The following is an 18,440-nucleotide window of genomic DNA, read 5'->3' on the forward strand; positions in this document are numbered from 1 at the left end:
GTTTTCTGACTCTATATGAATGCACACATATGAAAGTGTGCGTATGATTCAACATAATTGCATTAGTTTGCATGGACGAGCGAGCTTCTGTAGTGTTTTCTACACATCTCCCTCAGTGTGTGTGTGTGTGTGTGTGTATCTAGGCCATCTTGTCAGCTTTGTGTCTGCGAGCGGATCAGGATTGAGGGGGGAAGGGCTGGAGTATTTCCCGGGTCAAAGGTCAAGTCCGATCGGTGGGAAGACGAGGCGCAGGCGTATTTTCGAGAGTTTAACGGGATATTGAAACAATCTGTGGAAAACTGTTCTCCGGACACTTCTCGTGTGTCTGTGTGTGTGTGTGTGTGTGTGTGTGTTCTGCTCCTGCCAAGATACACAGCGTTTCTGGAGAGATGTTAAGAGAGCCATTGCTGATATTATTTTCCTATATATATGTGTATGTGTGTGTGTGTGTGTGTGTGTGTGTGACCCTGGATCTGGAGCCGCACGGGTATATCTGTGGCAATTGCAACTATACATTGTACGGGTCAAAATTATCCATTTTTCTTTTATGCCAAAAATCATGAGGATATTAAGATCATGTTCATGAAGATATTTAGTAAATGTCCTACCGTAAATATATAAAACATGTATTTTTGTGAGTGAATGCAGCACAATCGTGAACATAAATGCACAACTTTAAAGGAGATTTTCTCAATGTTTACATTTTTTTGCTCCTCAGATTCCAGATTTTCAATAATCATATCTCGCCCAAATATTGTCCTATCCTAACACACCACACATCAGTGGAGAGATTATTTATTCAGCTTTATATGATGTATACATCTCAATTTCATAAAATTGACCCATGTGACTGGTTTTGTGGTCAATAGGTTAATTGCATTAAGGACCATTATTTTCATGTAAATTTCATATTCACAAATGACAAACCGAATTGTACAGTGCTTAAGGAGATTAAAATGTGCATAGATGTGATGTCAAAATCTAAAAATAACAAAGCAACTGCAATATGCTCTTCATTTAACATTTCATATGAAAAGTATCTATTTATGCGTATTTAACAATATATAGATATGTACTATCTGTTGTTTTGTTGTCGCTTTTCTTTCAGGTGATGTGTTCTTCTGATGTAATATGAAAGTTGCCCTTGCGCATGCTATTTGTTGGAGATAAAGCATATAAAAAAGTAATATTTAAGCGCGCTCAGCGTTCGCTCGTCATTAAGGGGTTTTAGATCAGCTCGTAAAACACGATGAGCTCAGGAGTCTGGCTTCACAGGAGGAGATCTGTGTGACTGCAGCGCTTCTGCTGGAAAAACAAACACTGCGAGTGTGTGTGCGTGCGTGCGTGTGTGTGTGTGTGTGTGTGTGTGTGTGTGTGTGTGTGTGTGAGTCAGGAGAACCAGAAGAGAAGAGCTTTCACTGGGATATGAAGATTTGGAACCAGATTTGCTGGAGGTTTCAGAACACAGTTATTATTATACAGAGAAATAATGTGTAGAAACAACCGGCACTCGGACGTATGATAACAAGAAATCAGCAAGTGACACGTTGAATTAAACATGGATTTTTTAAAGCAGAAAGACTGGAGTAAAAAATTTTTAACCGTTAATTAAATCTAAAACAATTAAAAAACAAACAAGAAAGTATTTTTTTTTTTTTTAATGTGTACATACATATATATATATATATACATACGTAGTCAACATTTGAAGTGAATCAAAAAAAGTTAATCAAAGTTGTCCAAAGACAAGAGTTGTAAAGGTATTGTAAAAAATAAAAAATATATTTCTTAAAAAAAATGTCAAATATGAAAATACATACTATATATCTTAAGTTGAAATCAAATAGAAAGAACACTTATTTTATTTCAGCTACTATAGTTTATAGATATTTATAGATACAATTTATAGATATTTTCATGGAAACTGTCATACATTTTATTCTTCAGTATTCTTTAATATTTCACTATTTTTACTGTATTTTGATCGAATAAATGCAGTCTTGGTGAGCAGAAGAGACTCTTTAAAAAAACATTATGAATTCTTAATTATGCCAAATTTTAGGTTGAAGTAGGCTTCTAAACAACCCCAAAATAACAAGGAGCAGGTGTTCGAGATAAGCCTTAAATTCAAAGTTTATGTGAAGTAATAAAATGTTTTTTTTAAAAACAGTGAGAATTAAAACAAAAACTCAGAGGGAGAAAAAACAAATAAAAATCGCTGGAAAAAAATTGAAAGAAACAAAGATTATTTCATTTTCATCCACCATTTTAATCATTTAAAGACTCACCCCCAAAAGAAGCGTTAATGGTTAATGTTTTTATTAAAATGGCATTTCTTTCCAGACAGCTAATGAATGAATGAAATCCAGTCCTCCACAATGTTTATCATTAAATATTAAGTTTCATTTGGAAACATGTCACATCACGGAAATATGGTCTGAAAATGCCATAGTGTTGCTTTTAATATTTCCAAAACATATCCTCGTAGCAAAGCGACGAGTTTCTCAGCGCCATACGTTTCCATTGTTTTGCGGTGTAAACATGCGCTAAAATTACGTGTTTCTCTGTTGCTCTAAAAAAGGGGTTAAAAAAAAGTTCAACTTTTAAAAGACGAGTGTCTTGACCTTGTGCTTTTCCACCGACCGGCATCAAAAACGGTTCCGTGAGAACTAGCAACCGACAAGCAATCGCGTGCCGTATATTAACATAGTTTCGTATACCTTTATAGTCGAAAAAGTACATTTATCAACGTGGCGATGAGGACTTCTTCTTCATCTTCTTTCTGCTTTGAATGGTGGGTAGCATACTATAAAGTACATTAATATACGAGATCGCGCGCTGCAGCTTTTAAAAAGATTGCGCGCTGCAGCTCGTCCAATCAGTGACACTGACACGCTAATATGCAAATAAAGACGTGCTATCACGTGCTTCGTTCTGAAGTGAAGTCGTGATTACGAGCTCATCGCATTCAAGTGTTTTGTTGTCGGAAAGAACAGAAATCGCTGAGAACACTAAGTTTATTCTTGCATATCGTTAAAATCTTAAAGCCAAAATAATATTTTTAGCATCCCATTCATGACAACCACTGATAGTCAGCCTGCTGGCGATTTTCGCTGTGTCCAATCAAAACGTGGTTGTTTTTGTGAGACACGTGTTAACTATGTTAACCATAGATATCATATAATAAAGGCTAGATGTCTCGTCCGCGCTGCTGGCCAATGGAGGTCGACGTCCGCACACGGCGGCCATCTTGCCACAGTCAGCTCGCTCACTCGTAACATTGTTTTAATGGCGCGTGTACTTTTTAAATAACTATAACTTGCTCAATTTTCAACCGATTTTCAAACGCGTTGGTTTGTTATAAACGTCAGAGATGTAGTTATGAAACTGCATACTTATGAATAATTATAATATTATATATTTTAACATTTTCAAGCATTCAGAATTATAGCCACGTGTTTGTAAGAAACCAAACCAAAAGATTTCAGCGAGATAAGAGGATTTGTGTTCGTGCCGATCACTCACCGTACATCAGGAACCACAGAGCCCGCCAGAACGCTTGCCTGTGACAAGATGGCCGCCGGTTGATGACGTTCGAGACTCCGCCTTAAGACATCTAGCCTTATATGTGGATATCTATGATGTTAACCCCTATTGAATGACACGTTACATTTTTAAGTAGAAAAACAATAGTATGTTCTTGTTTTACAGTAATGGAATGCATAATTTAAAATACGGCCTATGTATTGCAGACACAGATAATTCTCCTTAAAATCCTTAATAGATAAAGACACAAAATGAGCCAACCACTCACATCTTCCTCATCAGAACATGTCGTCGTGTTTATTTCTGTGCATTCATGCTAATTGTGTTTACATGCAGGCCTGCGTGGTGCGAGTGTTTTTATGTCTGCCGTGATTTCCTGCAGTTATCTTTAAATGTTCTCGGCGTACCGTCCTCGCTCATCAACAGGTCAGCATCAGCACTGCCTGACCGGTCATCTTCATCTATAATCAAGAGCATCCGTGGACATCGCGGCGGGGGGTCGAAGCTTCCGCTAGCATGCGCTTTATATGATCATCATCGTCTTGAGGCAACCATATTGCATGTAAAAGGCTCAAGTTAATGAGGGAACGGATCACAACGTTCACGGTTCGGATCATTTACGTTTTTTGAGCCACGGATCGTATCATTTTTCGGACCAACAAAACAAAAATATATATGGGGGGGGGGGGGGGGGGGGGGGTCTTTCATTTATTACTTGAAGCTCACTTCCAGTTCTTCGATAATACATCAAAAACTACTGATAAAGAAACATTATTTAAACCAAGTGAACAGTCAGTAATAAAATAAGAACAAATACACAAATTTAAAAGCAGAGATGAATATGTTGGCGAGCGCCAAGTCAGAAGCCAAATCATCCCGTTTGCCTGTGTGAGGAGTTCTTCCTCACCGTACGTTCACACCGCCGGCGGCGAGAGCGTCAAAGTGGCCGGAAGCCATTCATTTTCAATGAGAGCCGGCGGCGGCGCGGCGCGTCTTGGACGGCGAGAAGAGTTGAAATCAAGTCAACTTTATGCTAATAAGCTGTGACGCGGTTCGGCGGCAACCAGCGGCAACCAATCGGAATGTAGAAGTCCTCCGCCTGAGAGGATACCAGAGAACACAATCCTGTACACTTTGGTTCTGACCACATTAGTTCCTAAGCAAAATGGAGGAAAAGTTGATTATTTCTGTTGCGGGTTTCCCGTTATTGTACGACGTGTCCCTGTTTACATACAGGGACATTAATAAAAAGAACGACGAATGGAAAAAGGTGTCTGAAATATTTTAATAGGTTAACTTATACCCTACGTGTGGCCAGTCTGCACAAAACAGGATACTGATTTATGTTCAGTTCTTATTTTGCTTTGCAGCTCCTTTAAATAAAGTTTTTTTTAAAAATCACGCATTCTAAAATCTACGTCAGAGCGCCAGAGAGTCCCCGAATCTCACGGCGTCGATGGCAGGGCGGCGAGAGCGAATTTTGCCGCTCTCGCCGGCGGCGGTGTGAACGTACAGTCAGTGGTATCGGCCACGGGGCCGTACAATATTTTCATTGTAGCCTAATAGAAAACACATTTTGGACTCAACATTCTGTTATTTAGCCTACTACTAATAATGAATGCCTATTTCACTTAAATTTTTAGCAAAAAGATAGAAAGCTCAAATAAAATAACAAGTCATTTACATTATAGGCAAACTCTACGCACTGTCATGTCAGGGTGACGACTCGCCGCCGCTCCCATCACGCGCTGTGCGTAGGGCGAGCTGAGGGAGCACCAAAAAATAGCCTAATGAAAAATCAATAATTATAATGCCGATATTATTTCTTTATAGAAATGCAGACATCCCAAGTCTCCCGGAGCTTCGGGAGTATCCCGCATATTGATAGCGGTTCACTGATGCCCGCAAATTAGTTAAAATCTCCCGGAATCTAGAGCGAGCGCGCCCGCGAGACTGAGACTGTGCTCCACACCGCGCAGCGCGTGTACGGCAGAGCGGGAGAGAGAGAGAGCAAGAGACTGCGCGTGTGCCTCATGAAGCGCATGTAATATCATTCCCCTATTTTCTTTTTTTGGAGGTAGGTATAGTCAGATAACAATATTTAACTATGTATACATATATTTTTCATTTGATTGGTTCAACCGCCTGCCAACCGCCCGAATTTAATTAAAATATAATTTTTCGTCACGTCATCCACCCGATCCGCGGCTTCGCCCGATCCGAGTCCGTGGCTGTAACCGCCAACCGCGCATCTCTAGTAGCTTGCCGGACATAGCGACAGTAACTAAGGGGGGCGGGTCTTTGCGAACGGTGAATTGGGTCTTCCAGAGGGGGCTGTTAGCAGCACTGCACACTTGCTCTCCCTGATCCGTTCGATGACTTGTGGAGGCCTCGTGACCGGGGGGGGGGGGGGGAAGCCTACAGCGGGCGGCTGGGCCAATCGTGGGCCGGCGCCAGCTCTCGTCAGTGGTGGAAAAACAAACAGGTTCTGAGAAGATTCGCAAGTTGAACCAACTTTGAACCAGCACCAGTTCTGGACCAGTTATTTTTTTGGTGGAAACGAGGTATTCGTTATCCCCGGCCCTCATATGTGTGCTATTAACTCTCAAATGCCACAATACACCACATTACCCAGAGACTTTATTGCCCATAGAAACTACTGCGAAACAAGAGAGAAAACAAACAAACAAAAGACTGATACCAAATATTAAGAAAAGTTGCTGTTGTGCGGTCTTGAAACTGTGGACAGTTTGAAACTTTCTTGTTGACACTTTTTGAATCTTTTTCTTGCTTGAAGGTAATACAGACTCTTGTGGTAAAATGATTGTTTGTTGCAAAAATACTGAAAAAGAAGAAGAAAAATAAATGTTGTGCAAGGAAGATGTTGGTAACAGTGCTGTAAAATCTGATGTTGCACACAACAACTGCGGGGGGGGGGGGGGTAAATACTGTAAACTGAGCATCGCTGTAACTGATTACTTCAGCAATATGATGACGGGACAACCTCTTATTTTATTCATTAGTGTGATAATGTTTATTCATTAGTGTGATAATGTTTATTCATTAGTGTGATAATGTTTATTCATTAGTGTGATAATGTTTATTCATTAGTGTGATATAGTGGATTTTATGTTTATTAATTAGTGTGATAATGTTTATTCATTAGTGTGATATAGTGGATTTTATGTTTATTCATTAGTGTGATAATGTTTATTCATTAGTGTGATATAGTGGATTTTATGTTTATTAATTAGTGTGATAATGTTTATTAATTAGTGTGATATAGTGGATTTTAATTAGTGTGATAGTGGATTTTATGTTTAATAATTAGTGTGATAATGTTTATTAATTAGTGTGATATAGTGGATTTTATGTTTATTCATTAGTGTGATAATGTTTATTCATTAGTTTGATATAGTGAATTTTATGTTTATTCATTAGTGTGATAATGCTTATTCATTAGTGTGATAATGTTTATTCATTAGTGTGATATAGTGGATTTTATGTTTATTCATTAGTGTGATAATGCTTATTAATTAGTGTGATATAGTGGATTTTATGTTTATTCATTAGTGTGATAATGTTTATTCATTAGTGTGATAATGTTTATTCATTAGTGTGATAATGTTTATTCATTAGTGTGATATAGTGAATTTTATGCTTATTAATTAGTGTGATATAGTGGATTTTATGTCTATTCATTAGTGTGATAATGTTTATTCATTAGTTTGATATAGTGAATTTTATGTTTATTCATTAGTGTGATAATGCTTATTCATTAGTGTGATAATGTTTATTCATTAGTGTGATATAGTGAATTTTATGTTTATTCATTAGTGTGATAATGCTTATTAATTAGTGTGATATAGTGGATTTTATGTTTATTCATTAGTGTGATAATGTTTATTCATTAGTGTGATAATGTTTATTCATTAGTGTGATATAGTGAATTTTATGTTTATTCATTAGTGTGATAATGCTTATTAATTAGTGTGATATAGTGGATTTTATGTTTATTCATTAGTGTGATAATGTTTATTCATTAGTGTGATAATGTTTATTCATTAGTGTGATATAGTGGATTTTATGTTTATTCATTAGTGTGATAATGTTTATTCATTAGTGTGATATAGTGGATTTTATGTTTATTCATTAGTGTGATAATGTTTATTCATTAGTGTGATATAGTGGATTTTATGTTTATTCATTAGTGTGATAATGTTTATTAATTAGTGTGATATAGTGGATTTTATGTTTATTCATTAGTGTGATAATGTTTATTCATTAGTGTGATATAGTGGATTTTATGTTTATTCATTAGTGTGATAATGTTTATTCATTAGTGTGATATAGTGGATTTTATGTTTATTCATTAGTGTGATAATGTTTATTCATTAGTGTGATATAGTGGATTTTATGTTTATTCATTAGTGTGATAATGTTTATTCATTAGTGTGATAATGTTTATTCATTAGTGTGATAATGTTTATTCATTAGTGTGATAATGTTTATTCATTAGTGTGATATAGTGAATTTTATGTTTATTCATTAGTGTGATAATGCTTATTAATTAGTGTGATATAGTGGATTTTATGTTTATTCATTAGTGTGATAATGTTTATTCATTAGTGTGATATAGTGGATTTTATGTTTATTCATTAGTGTGATAATGGTTATTCATTAGTGTGATATAGTGGATTTTATGTGTATTCATTAGTGTGATAATGTTTATTCATTAGTGTGATATAGTGGATTTTATGTTTATTCATTAGTGTGATAATGTTTATTCATTAGTGTGATAATGTTTATTAATTAGTGTGATATAGTGAATTTTATGTTTATTCATTAGTGTGATAATGCTTATTCATTAGTGTGATAATGTTTATTCATTAGTGTGATATAGTGAATTTTATGTTTATTCATTAGTGTGATAATGCTTATTAATTAGTTTGATATAGTGGATTTTATGTTTATTCATTAGTGTGATAATGTTTATTCATTAGTGTGATAATGTTTATTCATTAGTGTGATATAGTGAATTTTATGTTTATTCATTAGTGTGATAATGTTTATTCATTAGTGTGATAATGCTTATTAATTAGTGTGATATAGTGGATTTTATGTTTATTCATTAGTGTGATAATGTTTATTCATTAGTGTGATATAGTGAATTTTATGTTTATTCATTAGTGTGATAATGCTTATTAATTAGTGTGATATAGTGGATTTTATGTTTATTCATTAGTGTGATAATGTTTATTAATTAGTGTGATATAGTGGATTTTATGTTTATTCATTAGTGTGATAATGTTTATTCATTAGTGTGATATAGTGAATTTTATGTTTATTCATTAGTGTGATAATGCTTATTAATTAGTGTGATATAGTGGATTTTATGTTTATTCATTAGTGTGATAATGCTTATTAATTAGTGTGATATAGTGGATTTTATGTTTATTCATTAGTGTGATAATGCTTATTAATTAGTGTGATATAGTGGATTTTATGTTTATTCATTAGTGTGATAATGTTTATTCATTAGTTTGATATAGTGAATTTTATGTTTATTCATTAGTGTGATAATGTTTATTCATTAGTGTGATAATGTTTATTCATTAGTGTGATATAGTGAATTTTATGTTTATTCATTAGTGTGATAATGTTTATTCATTAGTGTGATATAGTGGATTTTATGTTTATTCATTAGTGTGATAATGTTTATTCATTAGTGTGATAATGTTTATTCATTAGTGTGATAATGTTTATTCATTAGTGTGATAATGTTTATTCATTAGTGTGATAATGTTTATTAATTAGTGTGATATAGTGGATTTTATGTTTATTCATTAGTGTGATAATGTTTATTCATTAGTGTGATATAGTGGATTTTATGTTTATTCATTAGTGTGATAATGTTTATTCATTAGTGTGATATAGTGAATTTTATGTTTATTCATTAGTGTGATAATGTTTATTCATTAGTGTGATATAGTGGATTTTATGTTTATTCATTAGTGTGATATAGTGGATTTTATGTTTATTCATTAGTGTGATATAGTGGATTTTATGTTTATTCATTAGTGTGATATAGTGGATTTTATGTTTATTCATTAGTGTGATATAGTGGATTTTATGTTTATTCATTAGTGTGATATAGTGGATTTTATGTTTATTCATTAGTGTGATATAGTGGATTTTATGTTTATTCATTAGTGTGATATAGTGGATTTTATGTTTATTCATTAGTGTGATAATGTTTATTCATTAGTGTGATAATGTTTATTCATTAGTGTGATAATGTTTATTCATTAGTGTGATATAGTGAATTTTATGTTTATTCATTAGTGTGATAATGCTTATTAATTAGTGTGATATAGTGGATTTTATGTTTATTCATTAGTGTGATAATGTTTATTCATTAGTGTGATATAGTGGATTTTATGTTTATTCATTAGTGTGATAATGTTTATTCATTAGTGTGATATAGTGGATTTTATGTGTATTCATTAGTGTGATAATGTTTATTCATTAGTGTGATATAGTGGATTTTATGTTTATTCATTAGTGTGATAATGTTTATTCATTAGTGTGATAATGTTTATTAATTAGTGTGATATAGTGAATTTTATGTTTATTCATTAGTGTGATAATGCTTATTAATTAGTGTGATAATGTTTATTCATTAGTGTGATATAGTGAATTTTATGTTTATTCATTAGTGTGATAATGCTTATTAATTAGTTTGATATAGTGGATTTTATGTTTATTCATTAGTGTGATAATGTTTATTCATTAGTGTGATAATGTTTATTCATTAGTGTGATATAGTGAATTTTATGTTTATTCATTAGTGTGATAATGCTTATTAATTAGTGTGATATAGTGGATTTTATGTTTATTCATTAGTGTGATAATGTTTATTCATTAGTGTGATAATGTTTATTCATTAGTGTGATATAGTGGATTTTATGTTTATTCATTAGTGTGATAATGTTTATTCATTAGTGTGATAGTGGATTTTATGTTTATTCATTAGTGTGATAATGTTTATTCATTAGTGTGATATAGTGAATTTTATGTTTATTCATTAGTGTGATAATGCTTATTAATTAGTGTGATAGTGGATTTTATGTTTATTCATTAGTGTGATAATGTTTATTCATTAGTGTGATATAGTGAATTTTATGTTTATTCATTAGTGTGATAATGCTTATTAATTAGTGTGATAGTGGATTTTATGTTTATTCATTAGTGTGATAATGTTTATTCATTAGTGTGATATAGTGAATTTTATGTTTATTCATTAGTGTGATAATGCTTATTAATTAGTGTGATAGTGGATTTTATGTTTATTCATTAGTGTGATAATGTTTATTCATTAGTGTGATATAGTGAATTTTATGTTTATTCATTAGTGTGATAATGCTTATTAATTAGTGTGATATAGTGAATTTTATGTTTATTCATTAGTGTGATAATGCTTATTAATTAGTGTGATATAGTGGATTTTATGTTTATTCATTAGTGTGATAATGCTTATTCATTAGTGTGATAATGTTTATTCATTAGTGTGATATAGTGGATTTTATGTTTATTCATTAGTGTGATAATGTTTATTAATTAGTGTGATATAGTGGATTTTATGTTTATTCATTAGTGTGATAATGTTTATTCATTAGTGTGATATAGTGAATTTTATGTTTATTCATTAGTGTGATAATGCTTATTAATTAGTGTGATATAGTGGATTTTATGTTTATTCATTAGTGTGATAATGCTTATTAATTAGTGTGATATAGTGGATTTTATGTTTATTCATTAGTGTGATAATGTTTATTCATTAGTGTGATATAGTGAATTTTATGTTTATTCATTAGTGTGATAATGCTTATTAATTAGTGTGATATAGTGGATTTTATGTTTATTCATTAGTGTGATAATGTTTATTAATTAGTGTGATATAGTGGATTTTATGTTTATTCATTAGTGTGATAATGTTTATTCATTAGTGTGATAATGTTTATTCATTAGTTTGATATAGTGAATTTTATGTTTATTCATTAGTGTGATAATGCTTATTCATTAGTGTGATATAGTGGATTTTAATTAGTGTGATATAGTGGATTTTATGTTTAATAATTAGTGTGATAATGTTTATTCATTAGTGTGATATAGTGGATTTTATGTTTATTAATTAGTGTGATCATGTTTATTCATTAGTGTGATATAGTGGATTTTATGTTTATTAATTAGTGTGATAATGTTTATTAATTAGTGTGATATAGTGGATTTTTTGTTTAATAATTAGTGTGATAATGTTTATTCATTAGTGTGATATAGTGGATTTTATGTTTAATAATTAGTGTGATAATGTTTATTCATTAGTGACGTCACAAACTACCTTGTAACCAATCAGATCAACGTGTGATCGTCAACCAGTGGATCTCTGAGCTGAGTGAGTGAGTGAAGGCGGGGCTCATTTGCATATTCATAGAACCGCGTATACTAAATGAGGCAAGAGTGTCGAGTTACATTCAAGATATTTTACAGGCACAAGAAAAAACAATCAAGGATTTGACAAAGATGACACTATATTTAATTTCTACAGTGAACAAATTGTGTTATTTTACATTTAGGCTAAATTACCTCGACGACTGGCTAACATAACATCTACATAACAGCCCAGAGAACATCTAGCTCGGGTCTCAGAAGATAGTGAGGGTCAAACGGGTCACATCTCCTCCTCTCGTGTTAGGTGAAGGGAGACTGAGATGTGCCAGCACATGAAAGTGTGCATAATTTCTCACCAATTTCATCCTGAAGACGTTCAAGCTCATCCATTTCTGGCGGCCGTGTAGACCGGCTGGTGAGGTGTGTTTAACTGACTGACTTGACCTTGTGACTACTGGTGACCACCACTCTTCCCGAATGCCTCACGCTGCTCGTCCGGGTCACTAAGAAGGGGATGATGTTGCTAAATTTTTAGATTTAGGGGTACCAAATTATGGAACAGTTTTTCCCACTTAGCAATAAACTCCTCCTCATTAAAATGTTATAAAAGAGATTTAAAAGCCCATTAAATTGCTGTTCTAAATTTTTAATATAGATATTATTATTTTTATGTTATGATCATATTTTTTGTTTATTATTTTCATTACTGTAATCGTCATTAAAATTTGTTGATGGTATGTGTATGTATACATGTATGTGCATGTGTGTTTTGTGTGTTTGTTATGGATATATGTATTCATTAGTTGGTTGTTACTTTTATGTAGTATAATGTTTTTGTTTTTTATGTTTTTTGTTTTAATTTTATTTTTATTGTAATTATGTCTATAGGTGGAGGCGTTAAATAAGCCCAGTTGGGGTTTTTTGCCTCTTCCTGCACATCATTAAATTGATAATATTTGTTTTATTTTTGATTATATATTTTATGTTTTGTTATTATTATTTTTGTCATTTTGTATTTTAAGGTGCAAAAATAAAAATAAATATAAATAAATGGGCTCTACCGGTCAGGGAGTCACTCCACCGGACATCAATCCCTGGAATAAAGCTGTAAAAAACTATTTAGTCAATAACATAAAACTCATGACTTATCTAAACGTTTTTTCCTTGAAAATAATTTTTAATCCCTTAAAATATCTTGATTGTAACTCGACACCCTTACCTCATTTAGTATACACGGTTCTATGAATATGCAAATGAGCCCCGCCTCCACTCACTCACTCACTCAGAGATCCACTGGTGGACGATCACACGTTGATCTGATTGGTCAAGGTAGTGTGTGACGTCAGAAACACCAGCGATTTCAAACCGTGTTTTTGAGACTGTCTTTGGTTCACTGCAGTTTTAAGCAGAAAATACTCAGCAATGCTGTCCACTTATGAACTTACACATGGTGTGTGTTAAAGCAGATTAATAACTCCACATACACACATAAACTACATTAAAAACGTGATTTCCACCACAGCGTTAGATAAGCGTGTCTGTGTTTGGTCGGTTTAGGGCCGTGTCTTCAGTGTTTGGCATGAAGTCCTGTCATTTTCTAAGTTTAGCTCTGGCAGAAGCGACTGATTCCTCAGTCCTGACGATTCGTCTCTTTAATGTTTTTTTCATGTGCGTACATTAAAATAGAACAAGAGAGAGACATAAAATCCTGCTTTATTGACCGCAGGGTTTTCAGACGGTTACATTCAAGCTATTTTAAGACATGGAGATTTTTTTTTCTCAAGGAAAAAATGTTAAAATATGTCATTTTGGTGATCAAAGATGAGTTTTAAGAGATAAAATGATCGACTGCAGGAGGACTTGTAAAGCTGACAGTGTTATGACGACACAGGACTGTATTAGTAATGAGGTTTGTGGAGACAGGAGGGTTTTTCTCTCTAGCGGTGAGGTTTCCCGACTCGAAGACGAGTCAATGTTTGACCACACTGGGTTATTTGTGTCTCAAGCAACTCCGAGGCATCAGACTTCGACCCGCCAGCTGTTTAGTGTGTGTGTGTGTGTGTGTGTGTGTGTGTGTGTGTTTGCAGGGACTCTTGTGTAACTCCAGAAGTAGATTAACTGGAGTCGACCGTTCGTCTGTTTGCCAAAGATCCTCTTTAATGTTGTTGTAATGAAACTGCGGTATTGGCAGGATTTGAACTGAACATGTTATGAACATTAATAAAAAAAAATATTTTCATGAATTTTTATAGCTTTCATGCGTTGAACTAAAAACATGCCTAGTCAACATTTCACTCAAAACTAAATATAATTAAATAAATGTCACAATGCAAATAAAAGGCAATTTTAAAACAAAAAAAACATGCAAATTAAAAACAAAACATCTTCAAATCCTTGTCACACAATTTCTGAAACCTGACACTCAAACAGAATCACACACCAGATCTGCAAAACCAGATTACACTATTACACTTCAACTCAGTTTTGAATGTCATATAACACTTTTTTTTTTGCAAACCACAACACACACTCTTGACTTCTAACACACATCTAACAGGAAGGATCTTCTTGATTTCCTTTTTCAAACCCAACCTATCAAAATGCCACGCTCGACTCAACGTCTCACTTCACCTGCTTCTACTACACCCTGAAACTAGCACTCTTTAAATCAAGAAAAAGTGCTATGCAGACGAGTAGACAAGCTTTGGGATAAACTATCACGTCATACAATCGTGTCTTAAAGGGGTGGTTCAGGATTTTGGACAAGCTTGGGCCGGTTTCTCAAAGCTATTTTAGCCCGGTCTATAGTGTTAGACAAGTCTAAAATTTGCTCATAGACTAGTCTAATGCAAGTTAGACTGTTTCACAAAAATAAAGACTGACTTAATTTCGACCAAAAAATTAGACACCTTCCCCCCAGGCTAACTTCGGTCTAAAGCTGCGTTTCCACCGCGGGAACTTTCCCCAGGAACTGGGAACTGTGGGCTGGCACTCGGTGTGTTTACACCGCAGGGATCAGGGTCTAAATGAAGTTCCGGGTAAATATTTCCCCCTCCGAAAGTCCCTGCTGGCGAGGTGGTACTTTTTCAAAGTTCAGGAAGTTCGGGGGCGGGACTTGTGCGCTGAACGTGCTGATTGGTTGTGTTCACGCCGCATTTTGATTGGATGACTCCACGCAGCATTCTATTTTAACCGGCATTTAAAAAAATCTATTGCGGTTCGTGGCTTCATGCAATGAGAGTCGTCTGGAAATATGGAATTTAATAAAAAATAAAAAACACAGCTGGACCGACGACGAGCTTCAGGCTTTATTAAGCGTATTTGTGTAACAGGAGATATTCTGCGCGTTCGTCCCAGCCGTCTCACGGTCAATGTCCGCATCGTCTAATTTTATAGCATTACGAGCTTTCTGAACATGCTTTAGTATCAGTGCTCGTCTCTTTTCTGCCGCTTTGTTAATTACCTCGTTAGTAAACCAATACATCACAAACAACTGCAGCACAGTTTGAATCTCCTCCATACTTATTATAAATGTGGCGCTCAAAGCTGATGACTGTCCGTCTAGACTGGGAGGAGCAGACGCGCGCAGTTTATAATCTTCCCGGTGCTTTAGACCGCGGTGTAAACGCAGAGAGCAACCGGCCTGGGGCAAAAAAAGTTCCTGGGAAAAAAGTTCCTGGGACAAATTGTTCCGGGTAATTTCGGTGGAAACGCGGCTTATGGCTCTGTTACCTTGGCAACCAGCAGTAACAATCAGTTACATCACAAACGGCCAAAAGAAAAGGGAAAATGGCTCATAATTTGTGGTTTGCAGACGACGTGGAGAGCGCTGAGAAGGGAACGGGTTTTTAGGGACCGCAGTAACTACTGGAAAAATATAATAATGAGGACTTCATCGTCGGTTTCGTTTTTGTATCTTTTCTGCACGTCTTTAACGCTCAACGGTCGGATTAACGCTGTTAACTGTCATAGCAATCTTTTTCCAAACATTTCTTCTTGTTACTACATTCTCCGCTAAATTTCCCAAGTAAAATGTCCTTGTAGCTGTTATACTCCTCCAACAAACTGGGATAAACTGCACTGAGCGGCTAAATGCGCTTACTCGATCCGCCATGTTTTTTGTTTTGAAAAGTGTCTTAGTTTACCCAGAATGCATTGCAGTGTAGTCCTACTTAAGATAGTCAAAGTCTTAAGTGCTTTGTGAAACGGTCTGATTTAGATGTCTATCTGAAGTCTGACTATCTACTATATCTAAGCCATAGTCAAAGTCTATCTTTGTGAAACCGGCCCCCGGGGGACCTCATTTTCAACTTAGCCTGGTTGTTATTCATCAGTGGAGACAGTTTGAAATTTTTCATCCAGTCCTTCCAGTTGCATAGTAGGGCTGTCACTTTTTCTGTCACTTAGCCACGAAATTTCATGCCAATAAATCATCAGAAATATTGTGCGTCTCAAGCGCCCTCTTTACGCTCGTCCTAATGCCGGTTAGTTGTCCGTGGATTTGCCTATATTTGGCGTTGAAAATGGAAACGTCTTTAGACATGGAAAATCGATTTTACAATCGATTCAATGAACACTTATGTCTCGAAAATCGAAAAGGATTTTTTCACAAAAGTGACAGCCCTATTGCATAGTTTGCAAATCGTTTGTAAATCGTTTTTTCTTTGAGACTGGTGGCTCATCCGATTTTGTTGTGTTATCCTCCTCGTCCGTCTCTCCCCCCATTTCACAAAACTGAGTAAATATTCAATTCAATTCAATTCAAGTTTATTTGTATAGCGCTTTTCACAATACATATTGTTTCAAAGCAGCTTTACAGAAAATGAACGTTTAAAAAAAAGCTATAGCTAGCAACTGAACTTACACTGTTTTACCCGTGTTTACCTGTTTACGGACACAGGATTGGATGTACACAACCATGAAGATGACACAGTAACAGTAGAAGGAAACGGTTTAATTTGAAACCAGGAAATTCTACTGTAGGGGGCTTTCACACCTGCCTTGTTTAGTTCGGTCGAATCGCACTAGAGTTCGTTTTCCGAATTGGTGCGGTTCGTTCGGGAAGGTGAGAATGCAGCAATCGCACTCGGGTGCGCACCAAAAGCGGACCAAACAAGCGTTCGAGGAGGTCTCGGTACGCTTTCAAACGAACTTTGGAGCGGTTCGTTTGTGGTGAGAACGTGATCCGAACTCGAACAGACCCAGGGGCGGCGCTAGGGGTGGGCTAAGGGGGCTTAAGCCCCGAATGTTTTGTCAAAAGCCCCGAATCTTTTAGTTAAAAAAAAAAAAAAAAAATTCAACTTTGTTTCATTTCCTCTCAGTCTTTCTGACTGGAGCGGCAAAAAATGAAACAAAAGCTCTATTACCGTGCGTGGTGGCGGACGGTAATGCATCGCGCATCACTCAGCTTGTTTGACAACTGCCAATTAAACTAACGAAGAATATAAATCTTCTTCTTCGTCGTTGTCATCAGGGGCTGGCGGGCTATTGTATGTTACACCGGCGTCGTAGCGAGCTTACTGGCTAACCGGCTGAAGTCAATATGGACAAAGTTTTTTATATCCTCGCTTCATTATGAAATGTATAACGTAAGATAACGTAAAACTCGTCTCTTCGTGGAGGTGGAAAAAAAACGAGTTCTTGTGACCCGCAAAATTTATTGCCTAAAGATTTAAATACAAAACTAAAGGTGTGAGAGTCAGCTGTTGTAGTCAGTTGTTAGTTTTGTGTTTAAGGCGAGACACAGCAGGCAAAAACATCAGGTTTTTTTCACTGGGCTATTTGTCTTCAATAACATGTCTTCTCTCAGACTTGTGGTGGAAAAAAAGTCACATTTAGGTCTTTATTTTACTACACTGTGTCTGTTTGCGTCTGTAGATTTCTCCTAAATTCAACAAAAGTTGGCGTTATAAATCATCATGATCCGCGATCTCCTTTACAATACTGTCAGATCCAAATATGGTAATTTCCTTTTTAACAGCAACCAATCGTGAAAGTACAATGGGCATTTAACTCTAAAAGCGAAATCTCATTGGCTGATGTCAATGTCTGACAGCGTGATTGGTTCAGATGCGTCACGTGACGCGCTCTGACACTCAGATGTGTGTTTTTGACTGTTTTTCTGCTCAGTTGAAGGCCATAAATGCTGTGTTTATAAGTTTTGATGTGATTTAGGTGGTTTGTATTGTTGTTGCTAATGATTTGATGAGATATTGTGTCTGTAAATAGTTGTTTCCACTAAAAAAGTATGATTTTTTAAATTACAAATCTTAAAATGCCTTTTTCTCAAAATTAGTTTTTTGTCATTCTCCAGTGACACATCTCAGCCGATGTACACCAAACTCTCCAGTTACACACTTAGCAGTATTCTGCAGATATGTTCAGAGGGATTTGTTAATAAATCATTCCTGGCCTGATTTATGTGACATTTTAATCCAAAAAAT

General features: G+C 35.0%; 1 protein-coding gene across 3 annotated transcripts in view; it reads right to left on the minus strand.

Annotated features, from left to right (window-relative positions):
• Positions 1–18,440, minus strand: part of vdra (vitamin D receptor a) — a 71,272-nt gene that overhangs the window by 45,660 nt on the left and 7,172 nt on the right. For 2 of the 3 annotated variants that reach the window (XM_079589549.1, XM_079589546.1), the window contains exon 2: positions 3,526–3,651. In XM_079589549.1, the coding sequence (XP_079445675.1) occupies positions 3,526–3,532 (7 nt within the window). In that variant the 5' untranslated portion in view covers positions 3,533–3,651. Of the gene's footprint in view, positions 1–3,525; positions 4,194–18,440 lie in introns of those variants that run through there. The other variant, XM_079589547.1, reaches the window with a different exon arrangement.

The sequence above is a fragment of the Phoxinus phoxinus genome, assembly GCF_949152265.1.
Source record: "Phoxinus phoxinus genome assembly, chromosome: 18".
Taxonomy (NCBI): domain Eukaryota; kingdom Metazoa; phylum Chordata; class Actinopteri; order Cypriniformes; family Leuciscidae; genus Phoxinus; species Phoxinus phoxinus.